We start from the raw sequence: 17052 nt of genomic DNA on the forward strand, positions 1-17052 counted from the left end.
TCAAAACCGCTGCCCAGTCTAAGCTATGGACATCCAGTCTCTTCTCAACCCCTCAGTCAGCGACAACACTCAGAGCCGCAACACAGTCTCCACATCTCCAAAGCCGCTTGCTCCTCGCTACCTAGCTCACAGTACTTCCACCAAGAGGCAGAAGCTAGCTAAGGATGCTCCAGTCTTCTCTGAAGGTACGAAGATCGTCGGACATGTCAACTACCCGCCCCATGAAGCAGCCAGCGACCGTTTCTTAGAGGCTCGACACTGCGAGTATAGCATCTTTCCACTTGGTCAAATCTTCAAGAAGGGAGTGCGTCATATTCCTTACGCCAGCGACAAGAAGGACTTCCTCGAGAAGACGGGTCGCGGTGCTTTTGAAGGTCAGTCTAATCTTGGCCTTACTTAAGGCAATGAGCTCACCAAGCTGCAGTGTTCCAGTACACATACAAGAGACCTGGCGAAGACAAAGAATATGTTGTCGTCTGGGACTATAACATCGGTCTCGTTCGAATGACACCGTTCTTCAAGTCATGCAAGTACTCAAAGGTGTGTCCTCTCTATACATTGATCGTGACGACCTCATGCTGATCCATAAAGACCGTACCAGCGAAGGCACTAAATCAGAATCCGGGTATGAAGGACATCAGCTACAGTATCACCGGGGGAGCTCTGGTGTGTCAAGGTTAGTTCGAACCATTATAAGTACTATCAACTTACTGAAATGTTGTTCCAGGTTATTGGGTTCCATGGCAAGCTGCGAGGAAAATTGCAGCAACATTTTGCTGGGATATTCGCTGGGCGCTCACACCAGTTTTTGGCAACGACTTCCCTCAGATGTGCAGACATCCTCAAGACCACGCATTCGCCAAATTCGGCATCGACTCAGGCACCATAAAGTTCTGCAAAGTAGAGACTGATCGTTTCAAAGAGGAGGGTGACTCATACCAACTGCTGCGACCAAAAGCACAGGCACCGGTCACGACATCAGTGATGCCAGCCCTCACCTCACCAGAATGGAAGCAATGCATTCCTGCGACGCCATCAGAGAGTGGGTACGGCACCGATCTCGAACACGACAAGATTGGTTTCTCAATCCAGGTATCTCCTCGCACTCAGTATAGAGCGGTTGGGTTCACTCCAGTAAATGAAGCCTGCTCGCCTACGATGATCAGCACAGCATATCCCTCGACGCTCTGCTCACCAGTCACTGCACCTGCTCCGACACCATTGCCTGTACCGACTCCGATCCTCGATACACCATACCCTGAGAGCTTCCGCACGAAGCGAACGCATTCCAAGATCATGTGTAATAGCTGTGATAGTGCTGTTGTCGGGACCGATTCTCTGCTGTACGAGCGACAAGACGCTCTTCAGAGCGCCGACCGACTTGTTGACCACTCCCCTCGAACACACGAAGCAGCTGAGATCCTGTTGTCGATGGGTGTCGTGGCACGCAATAAGGCGGTGTTGTCAGAAGCCAAGCGCACTCGCCGTGGCTCGAGGTACTAGGTGCTCCTAGCCTCCCACCTCTCCGATGACGAACACGACCAGTAGACATCATGACCCAATGGCTCTTTCCTCGCTTAGACTGCACACATATTTCTTAATCAGCAACTTGATGCAGTATCAACAACATTCCAAGCGCCTGGTCGATAGGTTCCTTACAAAACTGTTCGGCCTCTCACTTCATACGAATAGCAAGGACACACATACCCTCCGAAATGTTCTTTCGCTTCCCCAAAAGTCATAGCTGGTTCAGTCCCTTTCCTCACACATCCAAAACACATTGTCGATTTTTCTGTTCCAGCTCATACCCTCGTTCCGCTCTTGCATCCAGTACCAATGGGTGGCCATCGTCGGCACACTTGATCTACCCCTCACATAGCCGATCTGGCGTGTTTGCTTCTCAAGGTCTCGCTACTTCGCAAATTAGCATCGTCACCACAGATGCCTTATGGAAAACATCATGTAGTTCGGCTTTCTGTATATCCATTTGTTCTTGTAGATAACGCATGTCTTCATTGACGACTCAATCAAAACTGATAGATAGACACATCGTCGTGCTATGTGTCACAGCCTGCAATTGTCATTGTACGCTCAATTCCATCCCTCGATAGGCTCACTTAGCCGCCGACTTCAAGCCCTCAATCCTTTTCTTCGTCGAAGAAATGACTTCCTCCTCGTTCCAGATGTACGTGACACTCTCCTGCGTAATGACCGCCTGTGCCCACTTCTTGAAGTTGGGCAGCGCGTCAAGCCCCTCATGCACACTCTTCGGCAGCAACTCGTGCTTCGAGAACGAGTGAATTCGCAGGACAAATGGTGCAGTTAAGGCCTCCGCGAGTGTCACCTTGCTGCTGCCACCAAAGAAAGGTGCTGCGTCCTGGAGCAGCGGCTCAATCTCTTTGGTCACCTTGTCCAGGAATTCCTTGACGAGCTCATCCTTCTTGGCCTCGTCCTCGGCGCGCAGAATCTGGAACCAGTAGCTTCCCACCTTGTCGAACCAAGTGTCGACGAAGAAATTGATGCGCGCACGTGTCAGCGCGGCGTCGACATTACCGGTGTTGGGGACAAGGTGCGAGGGGTACGCGTCAGCGAGAAAGCGCGCGACAACGCCGGATTCAGTAATGATTTGGTCGTTGAACTTGATTGCTGGCACTAGGCCGCGCTGGAGGAGTGTCAGAGGGCATCGCACAATCTAGACGACGAGAAGGCGTACGGGGTTTATTTCAAGGTACCATGGCTCGCGTGGTGTATCAAGGTCGATGATGACTTCTTCATACTGCAGACCGAGCTCCTTGAACACAATATGTGCGCGGTGCGCCCAAGGGCAGCGGTGGTTGGTGTAGAGGGTGATCTTGTCGCCGGTACTGCCCATCTTGAGTGACGTCGGATGCGAGTCAGGAAGTAATGGAGCTGGCGTGAGGAATGACTAGTGGGCTGTGAAATAAGACGACGCTAAAGTCTTCGAGCTGTTAGAATATATATATAAGGTGGACAGTCGTTGATGATGGTAGATAAATAAGCTTCCTGGGGATTAGCTTAGAAATCAATGTATTGCATCAGATACTTGGAGATCGCATGCTTCATGCAGTGGGGTATTACTAGCGCCGAGGTCCGTCCTGTTTCGCCCGTGTACAGTAAGAGGCCTGCCCATCTCCCCATCCTAAGCTAATCGTGTCCACAGCTTTAACCAGACTCTGGTCTCTGGTCCCAATGAGGTTATGCTTACACGTCGCCTAGTGATCCCAGACCACATCCCGGGACAATCATACTCCCGATTTACCGACCTGTTGTAGTAGTGGCTCCTCAAATGAGGGTTCAAGCAATCACGCCGTCTCCCTCAACCTTCCATTCCATGGCATTACTGTCGCCCTTGTTCTTCGCTCGCCGCTTTTCGTTACGTTTCCGCCTGCGCTCTTCGGCCTCCTGCTCCATTCTCTCCCTGTTCGTAGCTAGTCGTGAATCAATATCAATGACCTCGTCCTTGGCTGCCTCATCCCTCTTCCTCTTTAGATATCTCAGACGATCGCGCACTTCCTCCAGTGTAGCGCGCCGTACTTCTCCAGACTGCCCTGTCGCAACCAAGTGCTGTTTGCTGTTCAAGTGCTCAATATACTGGATGTTGTCCTTGAACGTAAGGTCGCAAGCCTGACAGTAAGCACCTGCGCCTCGCCCTCGCTTGCCCACAGCCGCGGCTGCGGATGTGAGTGTCTGCTTGCCGACCATCTTGCTCCAGTCTATGCGCTCAGATCGGGCTTCGGTCTGCCGAAGGTCTTCTGGCGTCGATGCGCGCCGTCTGTACGTCTTGCCAGCAGCTTTGGCTTCATAGCGTTCTTTTGCCTCTTCACGCTCCCGTTCTTCGCGCTCTTTGGCCTTCTTGGCCATCTCGTCGCGGTCCCATGTTTTCCTGAAATCGGTGTCGCCGCCGCCCGAGGTGCCATATGCGCCTGCTTTGCCGCTCATGTTGATGATGGCAGGCAAATGCCTGTGGACGCGAGATATGGGCTCGTCAAGGTGGAGGTATTACAGTCTGATGACCTGAAGTAACGTGTTATATTAGCAGCTACAGGTCCGTGGAAGTCTAGGAGGGAGGGCGTGCGTTCGAGATTGGAGTGTATTGCGTCGACCTTCGAGCACCAAAAGTTCGTAACAAGCAAAGCACAGACGGCAAGTTTAAGCGGGCGGGACCGCGGTCACAGTGGCAGTGCAGCCTCGTCGAGGGACGGAATAGCAACGCGGGGTAGCTGTGCGACGATAAAGCTGGTATCATCTTTCAAACCATGAAGATGTGCCCGATGTTTGCACTCAAATCAAGAGCGCAGTTGGACATTGAATTATAACTTGATTTTGAAAGCTGTCGCAGCTCCAGGGCCACTGCCGAGGAGGCTGGATCGGCAGTGGAGCTCTCGGATGCCAACTCATTGCGCATCAACATACATGACCCATCTCATAAGCCGCACAGAGCTAGCCCTTCCTATGCTGTCCTTCCTAACGTCGTCATGTAACATGCGACTTGTCACCGCCTGCGCCTGATCACCGACTCGCCAGCCTTGAGACCGACCTGACCTCCTATTGCCCGCTAGCCTTATAGTCCCGCCGGGTCTTGATCATGCATAAATATCTCCTCTAGAGAGGGTCTTGATTATGGATGCCGAGCCCAACTGCGCGATATGTAGCGCACCACCGCACTCAGGATGCCTCTGCGAGTCAGAGCGTCTTCAGATCGCCCTCGATCAGGCCGAGAGTAGGGCCATGGATGAAAAGCAAGCACTTGTTCGGTATGTCCTTGGACAGTTATCTGAGAAACGTACTGACTGAGAATAGTGACTGGGTAATCACCAATGCGCGCCAGCACATCCAGCGCGCCTTCCAACGCCTCACCAAAATTCGCCAACATGCGCAGACCGGTTACCTCAACTCGCTCCCTCATTACGATATCTACATGCGCTTCTCCGGCGCGCCACCCATACATCCCATGTATATCCAACAACTGCAGTCGCAGATTGCCGAGGCCCATGCTGACTTCAAGCGTGGCATTGACCTCGACTGGAAAGCTTCTGTGCTGCGGTATCCGGAAGTACTGGATTACTTCTATAGCCTTGTCGAACTGAAGATGCCCAGCGACGATGACATGAGGGTTGCGCAACCTCCATTTGCGGTCGCGGGATATCAGGATCGAGGGTATATGGCGGGCGAACCATCCAGAGTGGGCAGTGAGAAGCCGAGGAGGAGCAAGAGGAGAGACAGCGCTGGAGCTATGGGGCATTCCACGGCAGGGGGACTAATGAGGATACCGCTGCCTCATGTACCGAGTCCGCCGACGCATCATCCTGGTTACGCGCGAATGCCCGACGACTATTATGACTAAGCTGGAAGATACGACTCATCGATTCTGCATTTGTTGGCGTTGACTGGAGTTACTGTTTTCTGTTTCTGTATCTAGAGGAAGTCTACTACTAACTGAGACAAAGCATAGCGAGCGTGTTGGCTTCTTCATGGCGAGTGTGGTTTAGAGCCGCTATTATTTTGACAAACATCGATTTCAGTTCCCCAGTATCAACCGTTAGTAGGTACTCTTTTATAGCTAAATAAGCTGCATACAGCATCAACAATTATGAGTTATGGAGGTCTTTTGATATCACATCATGTGTAGAGTAATTGTGTGACTCCCAGCGAAAAGTTGGACTCTCATTTGCTCATCCTCAGTCTCAATTCGCTGATTGGAAGAAAGCATCTCAGCACATCCGAACATCGGCCTAATACTGTGCTGTGCCCACGTGACCACACTGCTGTAAGTGGACATGTGCCTCGATAGCTAGCGTTCCAAGAAGTGCGTTGCTCGCACAGTGCTTACCTGCTACCAGCCCCTTCAATTCGCAACTGAACATGAATGGTCTTATGGCAAGCGTCGCGCAGCTTACAAATGCTCCACGAGAAACTATCTGCGTGTGACTGCCTTTTAAAGACATCTCACCTGCTCACTCCCGACTCCCGAGGAGATCCCCAGGTTCGCCGAATCCATGGCCTTCTAGATCGTGGCTCGTCCAATGATATTTGGGACGACACCACGCTCGCGCAACGCCGCAACAAGTCGAGCTCAGCGCAAAATCAGAACGTTCGTAACTGCGATTGTATTGAAAGATGTCGAGATCGGCACTGCACTTGCGCTGGACATGCTTCGTGGTTGCGACTATCTATGCTGCAACAAGGGAACTCGCAGTTCCACTTGACGAGAAGCGATTACGACGAGGAATAGTTTTGAGCGCCTGGCGCCTGAGTCAGCAGTAAGGATCCTGCAGCGTCCTGTGGAAAGATGGTGCACCCCGCCAAATTTTAATGGGTCCATGGTCAACCACGCCCTTCAATTGACATACATGCGCTATGCCGTTCTGGTCGCAACTAGCGTGCTCCGATCTGACTCTGAGGAACCTTCTTCTAGGGCACTCGTCGCTCAAATCTACAAGCACGCCTTACGACCGCTTTCGACATTCCTATTTTGAGGCAGAGGGCGTGTACTACCGCTTCATTGCACCTTGCTGTCCCGACTTGTCGTATTGTGACAAATCAATCTGAAGCGGCCATCATCATGGCTGCTCCGAACGCCGACATGGCCCAATTTTTCGACTTTGGCGAAGCAGCTATGCCTAATGTGCCTCAAGAGCAAAGTCAAGATATGTCGATGATAGAGACAAGCGAAAGGTAAGTGGCCACGTACCCTTGGCAACCTGTACCGCTAGGTTCTGCTTATTTCGAATTTCCACCTTCTGCTTGTGTCTATCAGGCATTGAGCATAGACGCCATCTTTAACAGACTTCGGGCATGTGAAAGCCATGACCTTGTACATTACTGACATGCCATAGCCAGCTTCTCGATGCTTTCCTGGAATCAGGCAACGTTCAAACAGAGGAGTTCAATACGGACTTTTCCAGTTGGCTACCTGGATATCAGAAGCCAGCAAGTCCATGCGAATACTGTCGTTCGAAGTCCCTCGAATGCTTCATTTATAATGCCAAGGGCGATGGAACATCAGGTTGCTCGCCTTGCAACAATCTCTTCCGGCCTTGCAGCTTCTCTAATCCTGAAGTGATGCCGTACCAGCGACAGAGGACTGCCCTCGACACGCTAGATGTTGTGGGCGAAAACGACGTTCACCAATGGGGCGGTTTGACCCGTAGGAAACAGTTGAGATCTAAAGGTCACATTGGCCCTATTGACGACGAGACAGGGGATCTCGGGCCTAAGAAAGGCGCCGCTGCCTCTCGGTTCCCACGAGCAGCTGTCAAGATCCTGAAAGACTGGATGCTTGAGCACCATGATCATCCTTACCCGACTGAAGAGGAGAAGGAGATCTTGGGTCAACAGACCGATCTCACGCCCGGTCAAATATCGAATTGGATGGCCAATACACGGCGAAGGCAGAAAGCAAGACCTAAGCGAAGCTCTTCGCCTAGTATTCGACCATCGACAGAAGCCCTTAATATCCCACCGGGTAGAACATGGGAGTCTCTGAGTAAGCATGCCTCTCCAGATTTCAGCCAGTCGCAAGTCTTGAAGACTACCACTGGTCGATTCTTCAAGTTTCGAGTCAATGGCAAGCGTCACGCAAACGTTGACACGACATACTTGAATCACTGCCCAATACCGACTGTACCAGTGTTGCAACAGCAGGAATGTTTCGGTTAACTCGCGACAGATCCTTTCGAGCGATGGAAGCACTCTCCACCCGAAAACGAACCTGCCCCTTTGACGGCTATTGCCCAGGCCGTGGAAACCTTCGATCTGCCGGAGGATAGCAGCGCCTACAGCAGCTACCAGCAACATTCTTCCAACAAGAGTACCGATAGCTTCTCGGTGTTTAGGGCGCCCTCGCTGTCGTCTTTGGAGACTGGTTTCACGAACATGTCTTCTGGATCTCTCGGTTCACACAACACAGCCTATTCGCATGGTTCTAAGCACTCTCTTGGATCCCTGAACAGTCTGAAGTCTAAAGAGAGGCGCAGGCGGCGACGTATTCCAACTCGAGCCCCCAAGGATACCGAGAAGGAAGTCCCTCGTCTCTGGCAGTGCACATTTTGTACTGACCGATTCAAGTCGAAGTACGACTGGTCGAGGCACGAAAAAAGTCTTCATTTGTCCCTCGAAAAATGGATATGTGCTCCGTTGGGGCCCGTGGTCGCTGATGCCGCGACTGGTAAGAGCAAGTGTGTCTACTGTGGTGAACTCGACCCGAGTCAAGACCACATTGCTACTCACAATCACTCTGCCTGCGAAGAGAAGGGCCTGGAGTCCCGTACATTCTACCGGAAAGATCACTTACGACAGCATCTGCGACTCATGCACGATGTCAAGACGACATCAGCCATGGATTCGTGGAAATCTGAAGCACAGTACATCAAGTCGAGATGTGGCTTTTGCAGTATGGACTTCGACAAATGGCAAGACCGAAATGACCATTTGTCAAAAGAATTCCGCAACGGTGCTGAGATGAAGAACTGGAAAGGCTGTCGCGGTCTTGACGCTTCAGTCGCTGTACACGTCACTAACGCAATGCCTCCGTATCTTATCGCAAACGAGAGCAAGTCCCCGTTCCCATTCTCAGCGACCAACGCAAGCAGCTGTAGTGTAAGATGCCAGGAATAACTACGTAGACCACCACCCGAGGCTAACTGAAAGATAGCGTATGCCCGTTTTGCTCGGAAGCAAGGACATCGAATACCTGGTACCGAACACCGGAAATATTTCAGATGCCTACCAGAATGATGGACGTTATGCTGGGCCCATTGTACTTCAAACCACAACCGCTCAGGATTATTCGCCCTCGGATTCGCCTAACAACAATTCACGTGCTACTTGCTGGGAGATTCTGACCCTACGCCTGGGACGCTTTGCTCGCCAGCACATTGAGAAACATGGGGCAGGAACAGTGTCTGACGATATGCTCCAAAAAGAAGCTCGAATTATCCTTTACGGGGAGCCTGATGATCCATGGCATCAAACTGCGGCCGACAATCCGGAATGGCTCGAACTTTTTAAAAAAGCGCATGGCATTGATCACACCATTCAAGTAACAGGTGTGTATATTTACAGTTGCAGCTGTAATAACTGTATTGATGATTGTAGGCATATACTCTCCACACGAGATCTTCGAAGACCTCGGTCTCAACTCCTCCGCCCAACTCGACCCCAGTTTCAACATCAAGAATCTGACTGACTTCGATGTGTCAACCTTGCCCGTCGATGACCCTGCTCGTGCCGTAGAATTCGAGTGCTTACTGTCGGGCACCATCGCCATGTCTGAACGTGCACGCCACCTATCTGCTACACGATCGTCCAGCGTCCCTCACCTGACAGGCTCGGCGTGTGCTTCGCCAGCAACCACTGCATCGCGACGTGCGTCTGCGATGCATATGGCGCCCGTCACTGAACAAAGTTGCGCGGATATTGATCTGACCAAGGCAATGGATTCCCATCTCCCGAGCTGGGACCAGTTACCAAGCGAGTTCCAAAACCCTGCAGTAAGCTCAGGCTTTGAACCTACAGTTCCACTAGACGCAACTACCAGTGCGATGGATATGAGTGCGACAAGTGGATTACCGACCATGACGTGGGATGACCATGAGTTGAATTTCGACATGGAGATGGACCTAGATTTTGCGACGGAGATGGCTAATGCTGGAATGAAGGAGTAAGCGTTATGAAATAGACTTGTGAAGCTAGTTTGTGTACATGATTAGTAGGCGTTACGATACACTCCTTTGAACTCCCGGGGTATGGGCGTTCTTTTCAAAAGGCATTTCAAGTCTTAGACCAGATTCGAACAAATGAACCTTAAGTCACATCGCACAGCCCATCGACTCATTAGGACCAAAGTCTTATCACGATCCTTGGCGTGCTCACCGAATGGAACCCTCGTACCACATGCCAGTGATGCCATCTCCACCTTCCTGCATGACCCCACAGACCCACATAAGTGAGGACTCAATGATTCTGCCGCTCGGATGACACACGAGTTGCAGACGAAGTGCTACCGGTCGAGCTAAGATCGTACATGCAGCTATATACATCTTAAAAGAGGTGGCAAATACCGTAAGGCGTTGTGGCGGAGTGGTTATCGCGACAGACTTGAAATCTGTTTCCCTAGGGAGCGTAGGTTCGAATCCTGCCAACGTCGCTTTTTTGCCATTACTGCACATGCTCTAATCGTCTATGCCTGTGCACATGTTGTTTTTGAGGAGTGGTGTCATCTGGAAGCATCGATCTTGGTACTTTGCAGCTGTCACGTCTTTTGCTCCGTCCTCATCTCGAAGTCTGATTATGAGCTCAGACGGCTAACAAAGCTATCTACATAAATTGCATCTTGTCCTACATATCTTCAAGGCTATTTATTGCATGGGTCACCAATCGTTCCTGGCGTTGATGTGTCGCTTTCTTCGTCGCAGCCTTCCTCATCCACTTCGTCATCCTCGCCATCCAAAGCCTTTCGCAAACTCTCGGTCCAAGCTTCGTACTCTCCTCCATCTATATCGTAGTCTGCAGCTGCAGCGCCCAAAGCTGGCGATAAGTCATCCCGCATTCCATCTTCTTTAGCAATCAGCGCTCTTTCCAATACACCAACCTTCCCATCCTTGAACTGCTCTCTATTTTCCCACACCTCTAGCTGATCATTCACCAACCCATTTCTTTCACAAAACGACATCCATGCCCTCCAGTGCTCATCCGCACCCAACACCTCGGGACTCCCAATTACAACCAGTGCTTCTTTAGCCCGTGTCAGCGCGACGTTCATCTTCCTCTGCTGGTGGACTAAGCCCATGCCCCACTTTACATCCTCTTCCACAAACCGCTGCCTCGTCCTCGTTGTACAGATGATCACGACTCTCTTTTCCAAGCCCTGAAACGCTTCCACGGGACCAATGTTTACATCCCATAGCCCAGATCCGCCAGCATACTTGGACGACCGGATCTGCTTGCGCAGGAGTTTGACTTGCGCAGCGAACGGCGACATGATGCATATGTCTTCCTGCTTGACGCCACTCTCAAGAACCAAATCTTGAGCGATTGAACACGCAAGCTTTGCTTCACTCTGGTTGTACCATCCACCATTTTCGCGCTCAATTTCGTCAGATCCAGTATGTGGGAGATACAAGACCGGCCATTTCCGGCCTCGCCACAACGAGGACGACTGCAATGGGGTATGTGGAAAGGCAGCTTCTGGTATCAGCGTATCGTGGTAGAAGACCGAGGACGAGACACTCAGAATGGCCGGGTGTGAGCGGTAATTGCGGACCAGGTTCGTGAACGATGGGTATAAAATGGGTAGCATAGAGCGTTTTAGGACCGGTGGACCCGATGATGGTTTCACCTTGGATCGGCTAAGGGGATGATCTACGTAGAGAGAACGTGAGAAGAGGCGCGCGAAAAGGGATGTTGAGAACGCTGGGTCCTGAGAGGCTGTACGTGGACCTAGTTGGTGCTCATCGCCTGCCATCACTAGACGTGGTTGGAGTTGATCGTGAGGATAGTCGGACGGCGGGTTGATAACGCTGATAGCTGGCAGAACATCTATCTCAGTTGCTTGGGCAGCTTCATCGAGCAGTAACGCGCCCCAATGAAGAGTTGGTATTGATGGCTTCTCTCCCGGGTGTAATGCTGACACCATGTCGCGCTCCATAGTCCAAAGGTCCGCATTCGTCAAGCGAGCTTCAGCTAGCATAGCTACATCTCGATTTGATGTCACTACTACGCTGAATGACATAAGTGACTTGAACGGCGGCAGGTAGAACATATTGTTTCGACTGAAGCAGTACTGCAACAGTCCAGGTGACACTTCGTTGTCAGCTCTATTTGGTGCATTGAGACGTAGGAGCTGCTTGGGGGTCAAGTAACATTTCAACCTTAGGGCAAGAGTGTCCGCTGCAGCTTCAGAGGGCGCGCATATCAGCAGATGGGCCACAGTCGTGGTATTTAGTAGCTGCATGGCTATCTCAACCAGCGTCTTTGTTTTGCCGCTGCCTGGCGGCCCACTGATAATATACGGTGTAATACCGTAGTCGAAAGCACATACCGAGTTCACGGCATGCGCTTGCTCGTAATTGATGGCGTGATCGAACAGAGCGCGATGAGGGATGTTTCTCAATGCCGTCTGAAGACGGCCATGGCCCTCAACGGGAAATAGCGTCTTGCGTATCCAATCATCTCGCACAGTGGATGAGAGATCCAGTGGTTTCGAACCTGCCTCATCGTGAACCGACAATTCAGAGAAGTCATCAAAGTCGGCCAATGTGTTCTGCTGGTCGCGCTGTATACTTTTGAAACTTCTGCTCACAGACAACAGAGCGCTACGCTGGGCTTTCAATGTTCGTTGTTGGAGAGGAAAGACAACGTTCACTACCATGGGTAAGACGTTGTATTGGGCGAGGATCTCCAGGCCGTCCACCTTCAAATAAACGGTTTCGTTAACCCTGCTTACGCTGTAAACGCAGGCATTGTATTGTAGCCCAGTCCAGGGCTTGTAGGCGACGTAAGGTCCACTTTCCCCTGAGAACATAGTAGGCATCTGGATCAACTTGCTACTGCGATCAACCCAAAGTTGACGTATGTTCAGGGTATCGCCCATTTCGATCAGCGGTTTGTCCTCTCGTAATCCGGGGACAGATAGCGCCCAAAGGCGGGGGATATGTGGTCCAGCAATCATCTGCAATGGAACCTGATACAAAGCAAATTGTTCGTTTTGTTTCTCTTTTGCTGCGCATTCACGCTGCAACAATCCTGCGAATAACGATACGTAAGACTGCACTGTAAGCTCTGCTGTCGGTGACTGGCCATCGGCGGACACTTCATGGTCCCAAGTACCCTGATGGACGAGAAAGTCACTCCCCGTGAACGCTTTGACATACGCTTGGTAGTCTATTCTGTGCTTTGCTTCAGTAACAAGTGTTTCGTTTACTGGCTCCTGATTGACGGTTCGCAGAGCCGATGGGACGTATGACCTTGCGTAAACGTCGAATCGAGGTTCCATTCGTTGAGTTGCTTCTTCATCAGACATAAGGAAGCCTGGCGCAAAAGTTCTGTCGAAGCTCGTTCGTTCTTGAGAAATCCGATTAGTCGGAGGAGGGAATTCTAACGTTGATGTTGATGTTGGTAGGCTGATAGTCGCATGGGGTGCATTGCGCTTGATCCGTTTGTCTAGGTCTCTTATAAAGGGGATTGCGACGAGGTTTGCGGTCGTGCTGTTGCAGGTGCTCTTGTGTGGTAACTCGTCGCGGGTGGTGGAACTGGATTCCATGATTGGGGGTGGTATGTGATCCAAATTCTTCACTGATACATCAAGCGACCTCTCCGGTTGCTATCACTCTGATGATGAGGATCTCAAACACTTGTGAATCGTGAAAAGGCCGATGAGCGATTATGATAAACATTTACCGTACGATGGAGGTATATAATACCACACAACAACTAACAAATACTCAAAGACGCACCCGATATTATCAGGAGTGACTGTAACTTGATATCGGACAAAATGCGACTGTTGCCAGAGGGATAATATACGCCAAGATGCAGGCAGCCGTGGTGCAATAATTCGAAGCTGACAAATTTTCGTCACGATGCGACGTTGATCGGCGGTCTGTATATTTCAGACACGCGAAACATATAAACAGATTCTGTGTATAAAGAAGGAATAATGGAAGTGCGTGCCTCACTAATGCTGAGCTTAAGTGATGTAAACGACAAGGAGATCAACGCTGACTTGGTGCAGGAGCACGGACCGTCGAATTGCGGGATCCTCCTCCTCTCTGCCAAGGTTCTTCAAGAGACGCTACGTCGCCGCGCAAACATTGCAGCTTCGTTCCTACCAGTATCCACTCTCGGGTTCGAGCAAGAGGGGTTCGTTCAGAATGGGACGCCATGCGAGCGCAAGTACTCTCTCCACATCTTCCGTCGGCAACTGTCGTGAGGCCTAATCATGTTTAGGACAAAGCCGCATGGGAGTCGAGGACGCCGAACCTCTGATCCCATGTACGTATGACTCGACTTCAATTCCTCGGTGGGAGCTATGGCTACCCTCGTAGAACCGGAAGTAGGACCCATGTACTGTTTCAAATCGGGAAGGTGGGTTTCACAAAGCGAGCCCGCGAGCCCGCTTTGCCCTGTATACCTAGCCATTTCTGACATGTTGCCAACTACAGGCTCCACACGTTCCGATTTGGTTCGCTCCTAGTCGGTACGTTAGAACGTATCTAGATACCGTAGCCCACTACGGCGACGTTTCGAAGCGCTTGGGCTACCAATGGAGCACTCGTTCGCTGACCAACTGCATACCACGTTTCGCATTAAAGACCATCAGTCTCAACGTGACAGCAGCGTCGGCCGCAAGCAACATAGACGAGGGTGAACACTTGGGGCAAGACAGCGGGATATGTTCATCACACGGGGACTCCCGCACCATCACTGGGTCTGTGCTAGCACATCTGGACCGCCCGTGCAGCCATGTGCGTGACATGCCGGCAGTCAATCTCGAGGCGGGGATATGCCTGGATGTGAGACCCGCAGACTCGGGTTCCAGCCCGGACCTGATCTCATCGACTGTTCCTCTTTTCCCACATGTATTCGACATGACCTCAGGAGTGTTGCGCCCCTGAAACGATTGCTGTCGTGCGCCTCGAGAAGCATCCGCTCAGTCATCGATTGAAGCTATCCATGTGCATCCACAGCCGCCAAATCGCATTACAGCAGCAAAAATGTTGAATACGACTATTGCGCAAGCTTGTTGCCGACATATTTGTGATCGTAGAATTTCCCCAATGCGTTTCCTCGGACCTGGCTCCATTTTGAGAAGGTGAGGGCGTGGTGTGGCTCATCCTGCAACTCCTGTTCCACCCCTGCATAGCAGACTGGTGCATCTCAAGGTCAGCCACGTGAATTAGTCAGTATCATGAAGTCTCTTGGGCAGTCCCCAGACTTTCTCCTATGTAATGCCAGGACTAGCATTCCAAGAGCTTAAACCTGTATCGCGTCAGGATGACTTCGAGGTTTCCAACAGCGGCGGAAATTCTATCGTTTCCTGCACCCAACTATGTCGATCCAACAACTCGAAGGCCCTTAGCTATTGGTATTCTTACGCCGATGACTTTCATTGTCGTTACTTTCATCAGCTGTCGCTTTTACAGTCGCACAATCCTGACCAAGACGCTGGGATGGGATGATGGCATCATGCTTCTGGCGGCTGTAGGTCACAAGATCACCTTGGAAGTACCAAAGTTCTCCGCTAAACAAGCAGATTACCTCTGTTGGGAACAACATCATGGTCATCATTTCCATGTTGCCACAGTATCAGATGGGTTATCACCTCTGTATGCGATCGAGCTGCAACCCCAGGTCCCTATCACTGATGGTTTCTAGGGGACATACACCCACAGATTCTCTATGCATCCATGAAGGCTGCGCAGGTACGTGTGCCGAAGAACATGAAACCCACTTTGCCTAAAACGCGCTAGATGGGGATGGCAACACAGTTGCTGTTCACCGTAGTCATAACGCTGATGAAAGTCGCAATACTCTTGACGTACATGCGTAAGTTATCTGGTCTTACACACGCTTTTCCAATGCTCACCGTATCGCAGGCATCTTTCCATCTCGACTCAACAAATGGTTCTGTGTCATAATGCTTGCCTACACCATTTCGCTCAACACGGCATGCTTTTTCGTCACACTTTTTCAGTGCGCGTAAGATGCCCTCTATTTTAGTTGACCTTACCTCGGTTTACTGACAGGAGATGAAGCCCAGCAAGCACGTACTGGAATATCTTTAAGTACATCGGACGGACTAAATGCCTGAATATAAGGGCCATTTACTATTTTCATTCCGCGCAAAATACCTTGAGCGACTTCTTGATCTTCCTGTGGCCAGCCAGGGATCTTCTCAACGTCAGAGTTTCGTTGCGACAGCGAATCACACTGACATGCATGTTTTCTCTCGGAGTCATGTAAGCTGTTTGACTACTACATTCTATAAAATTCTGACTACATATTAGCGTATGTGTCGCTGGTGTTGCGCGTCTCTACTATACTCATATCTATCTGCACTCATTTGACGTCTTCTGTAAGTGCTGGCAACATCTCGATATACCATTGTCCTCGCAAGCTAATGATGTCAGGGCATGGCGCAGAAACTTTCATCATCATGTGCGTGGAGAGTGGAGTCGGTATCGCGTGTGGTTGTCTTCCTGGTTGCAAGCCACTGATGAATAGGCTGTTCCCGCGATATTTTGCCACTACCACCAATCGTTCGGACCAATACCCTCGTAGATGGCAACACAATCACATGAAACAAACCGATGACGAGGAATCGACCCTGCCTTCTGGTTCGGCCAAGGGCGACGTGACGCGACTCATCAGCTCGAGGTCAGCTACAGCCACAGAACTCGCAGCCCTCCAGCAGACAACTCAAACACAAAATTCTATCATGCCTAGCATACGATCACGTTCACCCACTTTTACTCGCTCGGTATCATTCACGACAGCACCTGTTGTCAACGCGGACAACAATCGAACACAAAATCACCACCGCTCCACCTCGCACTTGGCACAAAATACTTTCACGACAACCATCACCGCACAGCCCCACCACTCGCGCGCGTCATCACGGAATTCTAGATGGAGTAGTTTTGATATCAACAAACCATTACCGATGCGACCGGCCCCGCCTGCTGTGGTGGCGCGCAGACCGAGTGGGAGCCGCATTCGGAGAAGCAGAAATGTGTCAAGGGAGCTGAGCACAATTAGCAATGCTAGTATGGAGACGTTCATCTTGCAAGGGGAACAAAGCGTGTCAGGAAAGCAGTCCCCAGAGCGGAAAAATGATATATGGATGGGGTAGTATTCAGGAAAAGCAGATGGTGTCCTGACTTTTCGCAGCGACGTGGGCCGGAAGATATATACAGATACCTAGATATGCAGCGAGATTTGGGGTCATTCAAGGGTGGCACTGTATCACTATAACAGTCCCGGTTTGAGATTAGAAAAGCGCTTCAAATGAATGGTTCTACCGGAACTACC

General features: G+C 50.9%; 7 protein-coding genes and 1 non-coding gene across 8 annotated transcripts; 5 read left to right on the forward strand and 3 right to left on the reverse strand.

Annotated features, from left to right (window-relative positions):
- Positions 1-25: 25 nt before the first annotated feature.
- Positions 26-1503, forward strand: C7974DRAFT_433317 (uncharacterized protein; the record flags this gene model as incomplete). Its single annotated transcript, XM_046144915.1, has 4 exons — positions 26-374; positions 425-540; positions 592-676; positions 728-1503. 4 exons carry the CDS (start codon positions 26-28, stop codon positions 1501-1503), a joined length of 1326 nt encoding a protein of 441 aa, XP_045997971.1.
- A 337-nt stretch (positions 1504-1840) lies between these two features.
- Positions 1841-2872, reverse strand: C7974DRAFT_452438 (glutathione-S-transferase-like protein omega 1; the record flags this gene model as incomplete). Its single annotated transcript, XM_046145822.1, has 2 exons — positions 1841-2662; positions 2714-2872. The coding sequence occupies 2 exons, from the start codon at positions 2870-2872 to the stop codon at positions 2114-2116; spliced, it is 708 nt and encodes a 235-aa protein (XP_045997972.1). The 3' UTR covers positions 1841-2113.
- A 137-nt stretch (positions 2873-3009) lies between these two features.
- On the reverse strand, positions 3010-4385 carry C7974DRAFT_392347 (uncharacterized protein). The gene has a single exon (XM_046141670.1). It carries the CDS (start codon positions 3958-3960, stop codon positions 3316-3318), a length of 645 nt encoding a protein of 214 aa, XP_045997973.1. The 5' UTR covers positions 3961-4385; the 3' UTR covers positions 3010-3315.
- Positions 4386-5632, forward strand: C7974DRAFT_392350 (uncharacterized protein). Its single transcript, XM_046141671.1, has 2 exons — positions 4386-4775; positions 4822-5632. The coding sequence occupies exons 1-2, from the start codon at positions 4642-4644 to the stop codon at positions 5363-5365; spliced, it is 678 nt and encodes a 225-aa protein (XP_045997974.1). The 5' UTR covers positions 4386-4641; the 3' UTR covers positions 5366-5632.
- Positions 5633-6583: 951 nt separating this feature from the next.
- Positions 6584-9725, forward strand: C7974DRAFT_452440 (uncharacterized protein; the record flags this gene model as incomplete). The annotated part of the gene is made up of 5 exons (XM_046145823.1): positions 6584-6696; positions 6858-7507; positions 7691-8619; positions 8675-9068; positions 9118-9725. 5 exons carry the CDS (start codon positions 6584-6586, stop codon positions 9684-9686), a joined length of 2655 nt encoding a protein of 884 aa, XP_045997975.1. The 3' UTR covers positions 9687-9725.
- Positions 9726-10087: 362 nt separating this feature from the next.
- Positions 10088-10168, forward strand: C7974DRAFT_t58. Its single transcript has one exon. It is a non-coding gene; the product is annotated as a tRNA-Ser (tRNA).
- A 148-nt stretch (positions 10169-10316) lies between these two features.
- C7974DRAFT_334235 (P-loop containing nucleoside triphosphate hydrolase protein) lies at positions 10317-13024 on the reverse strand. The gene is made up of 2 exons (XM_046139151.1): positions 12313-13024; positions 10317-12228 (listed from the first exon to the last, which is right to left on the reverse strand). The coding sequence occupies exons 1-2, from the start codon at positions 13013-13015 to the stop codon at positions 10376-10378; spliced, it is 2556 nt and encodes an 851-aa protein (XP_045997976.1). The 5' UTR covers positions 13016-13024; the 3' UTR covers positions 10317-10375.
- Positions 13025-14813: 1789 nt separating this feature from the next.
- Positions 14814-17024, forward strand: C7974DRAFT_167617 (uncharacterized protein). The gene is made up of 8 exons (XM_046136072.1): positions 14814-15222; positions 15275-15347; positions 15397-15443; positions 15492-15567; positions 15618-15720; positions 15777-15980; positions 16029-16096; positions 16152-17024. Exons 1-8 carry the CDS (start codon positions 15016-15018, stop codon positions 16871-16873), a joined length of 1500 nt encoding a protein of 499 aa, XP_045997977.1. The 5' UTR covers positions 14814-15015; the 3' UTR covers positions 16874-17024.
- The last annotated feature ends 28 nt before the right edge of the window (positions 17025-17052 follow it).

The sequence above is a fragment of the Boeremia exigua genome (assembly GCF_020726555.1).
Source record: "Boeremia exigua strain MPI-SDFR-AT-0100 chromosome Unknown C7974scaffold_5, whole genome shotgun sequence".
NCBI lineage: Eukaryota > Fungi > Ascomycota > Dothideomycetes > Pleosporales > Didymellaceae > Boeremia > Boeremia exigua.

Coding starts and splice junctions, on each gene's coding strand:
- C7974DRAFT_167617 (XM_046136072.1), top strand. CDS start 15,016: ATGACTTCGAGGTTTCCAACAGCGGCGGAAATTCTATCGTTTCCTGCA. Junction 15,223..15,274: donor GCATCATGCTTCTGGCGGCT/GTAGGTCACAAG, acceptor CTAAACAAGCAG/ATTACCTCTGTTGGGAACAA. Junction 15,348..15,396: donor TCAGATGGGTTATCACCTCT/GTATGCGATCGA, acceptor GATGGTTTCTAG/GGGACATACACCCACAGATT.
- C7974DRAFT_392350 (XM_046141671.1), top strand. CDS start 4,642: ATGGATGCCGAGCCCAACTGCGCGATATGTAGCGCACCACCGCACTCA. Junction 4,776..4,821: donor GAAAAGCAAGCACTTGTTCG/GTATGTCCTTGG, acceptor GACTGAGAATAG/TGACTGGGTAATCACCAATG.
- C7974DRAFT_334235 (XM_046139151.1), bottom strand. CDS start 13,015: ATGGAACCTCGATTCGACGTTTACGCAAGGTCATACGTCCCATCGGCT. Junction 12,229..12,312: donor TCTGTTGTCTGTGAGCAGAA/GTTTCAAAAGTA, acceptor ACGATGAGGCAG/GTTCGAAACCACTGGATCTC.
- C7974DRAFT_392347 (XM_046141670.1), bottom strand. CDS start 3,960: ATGAGCGGCAAAGCAGGCGCATATGGCACCTCGGGCGGCGGCGACACC.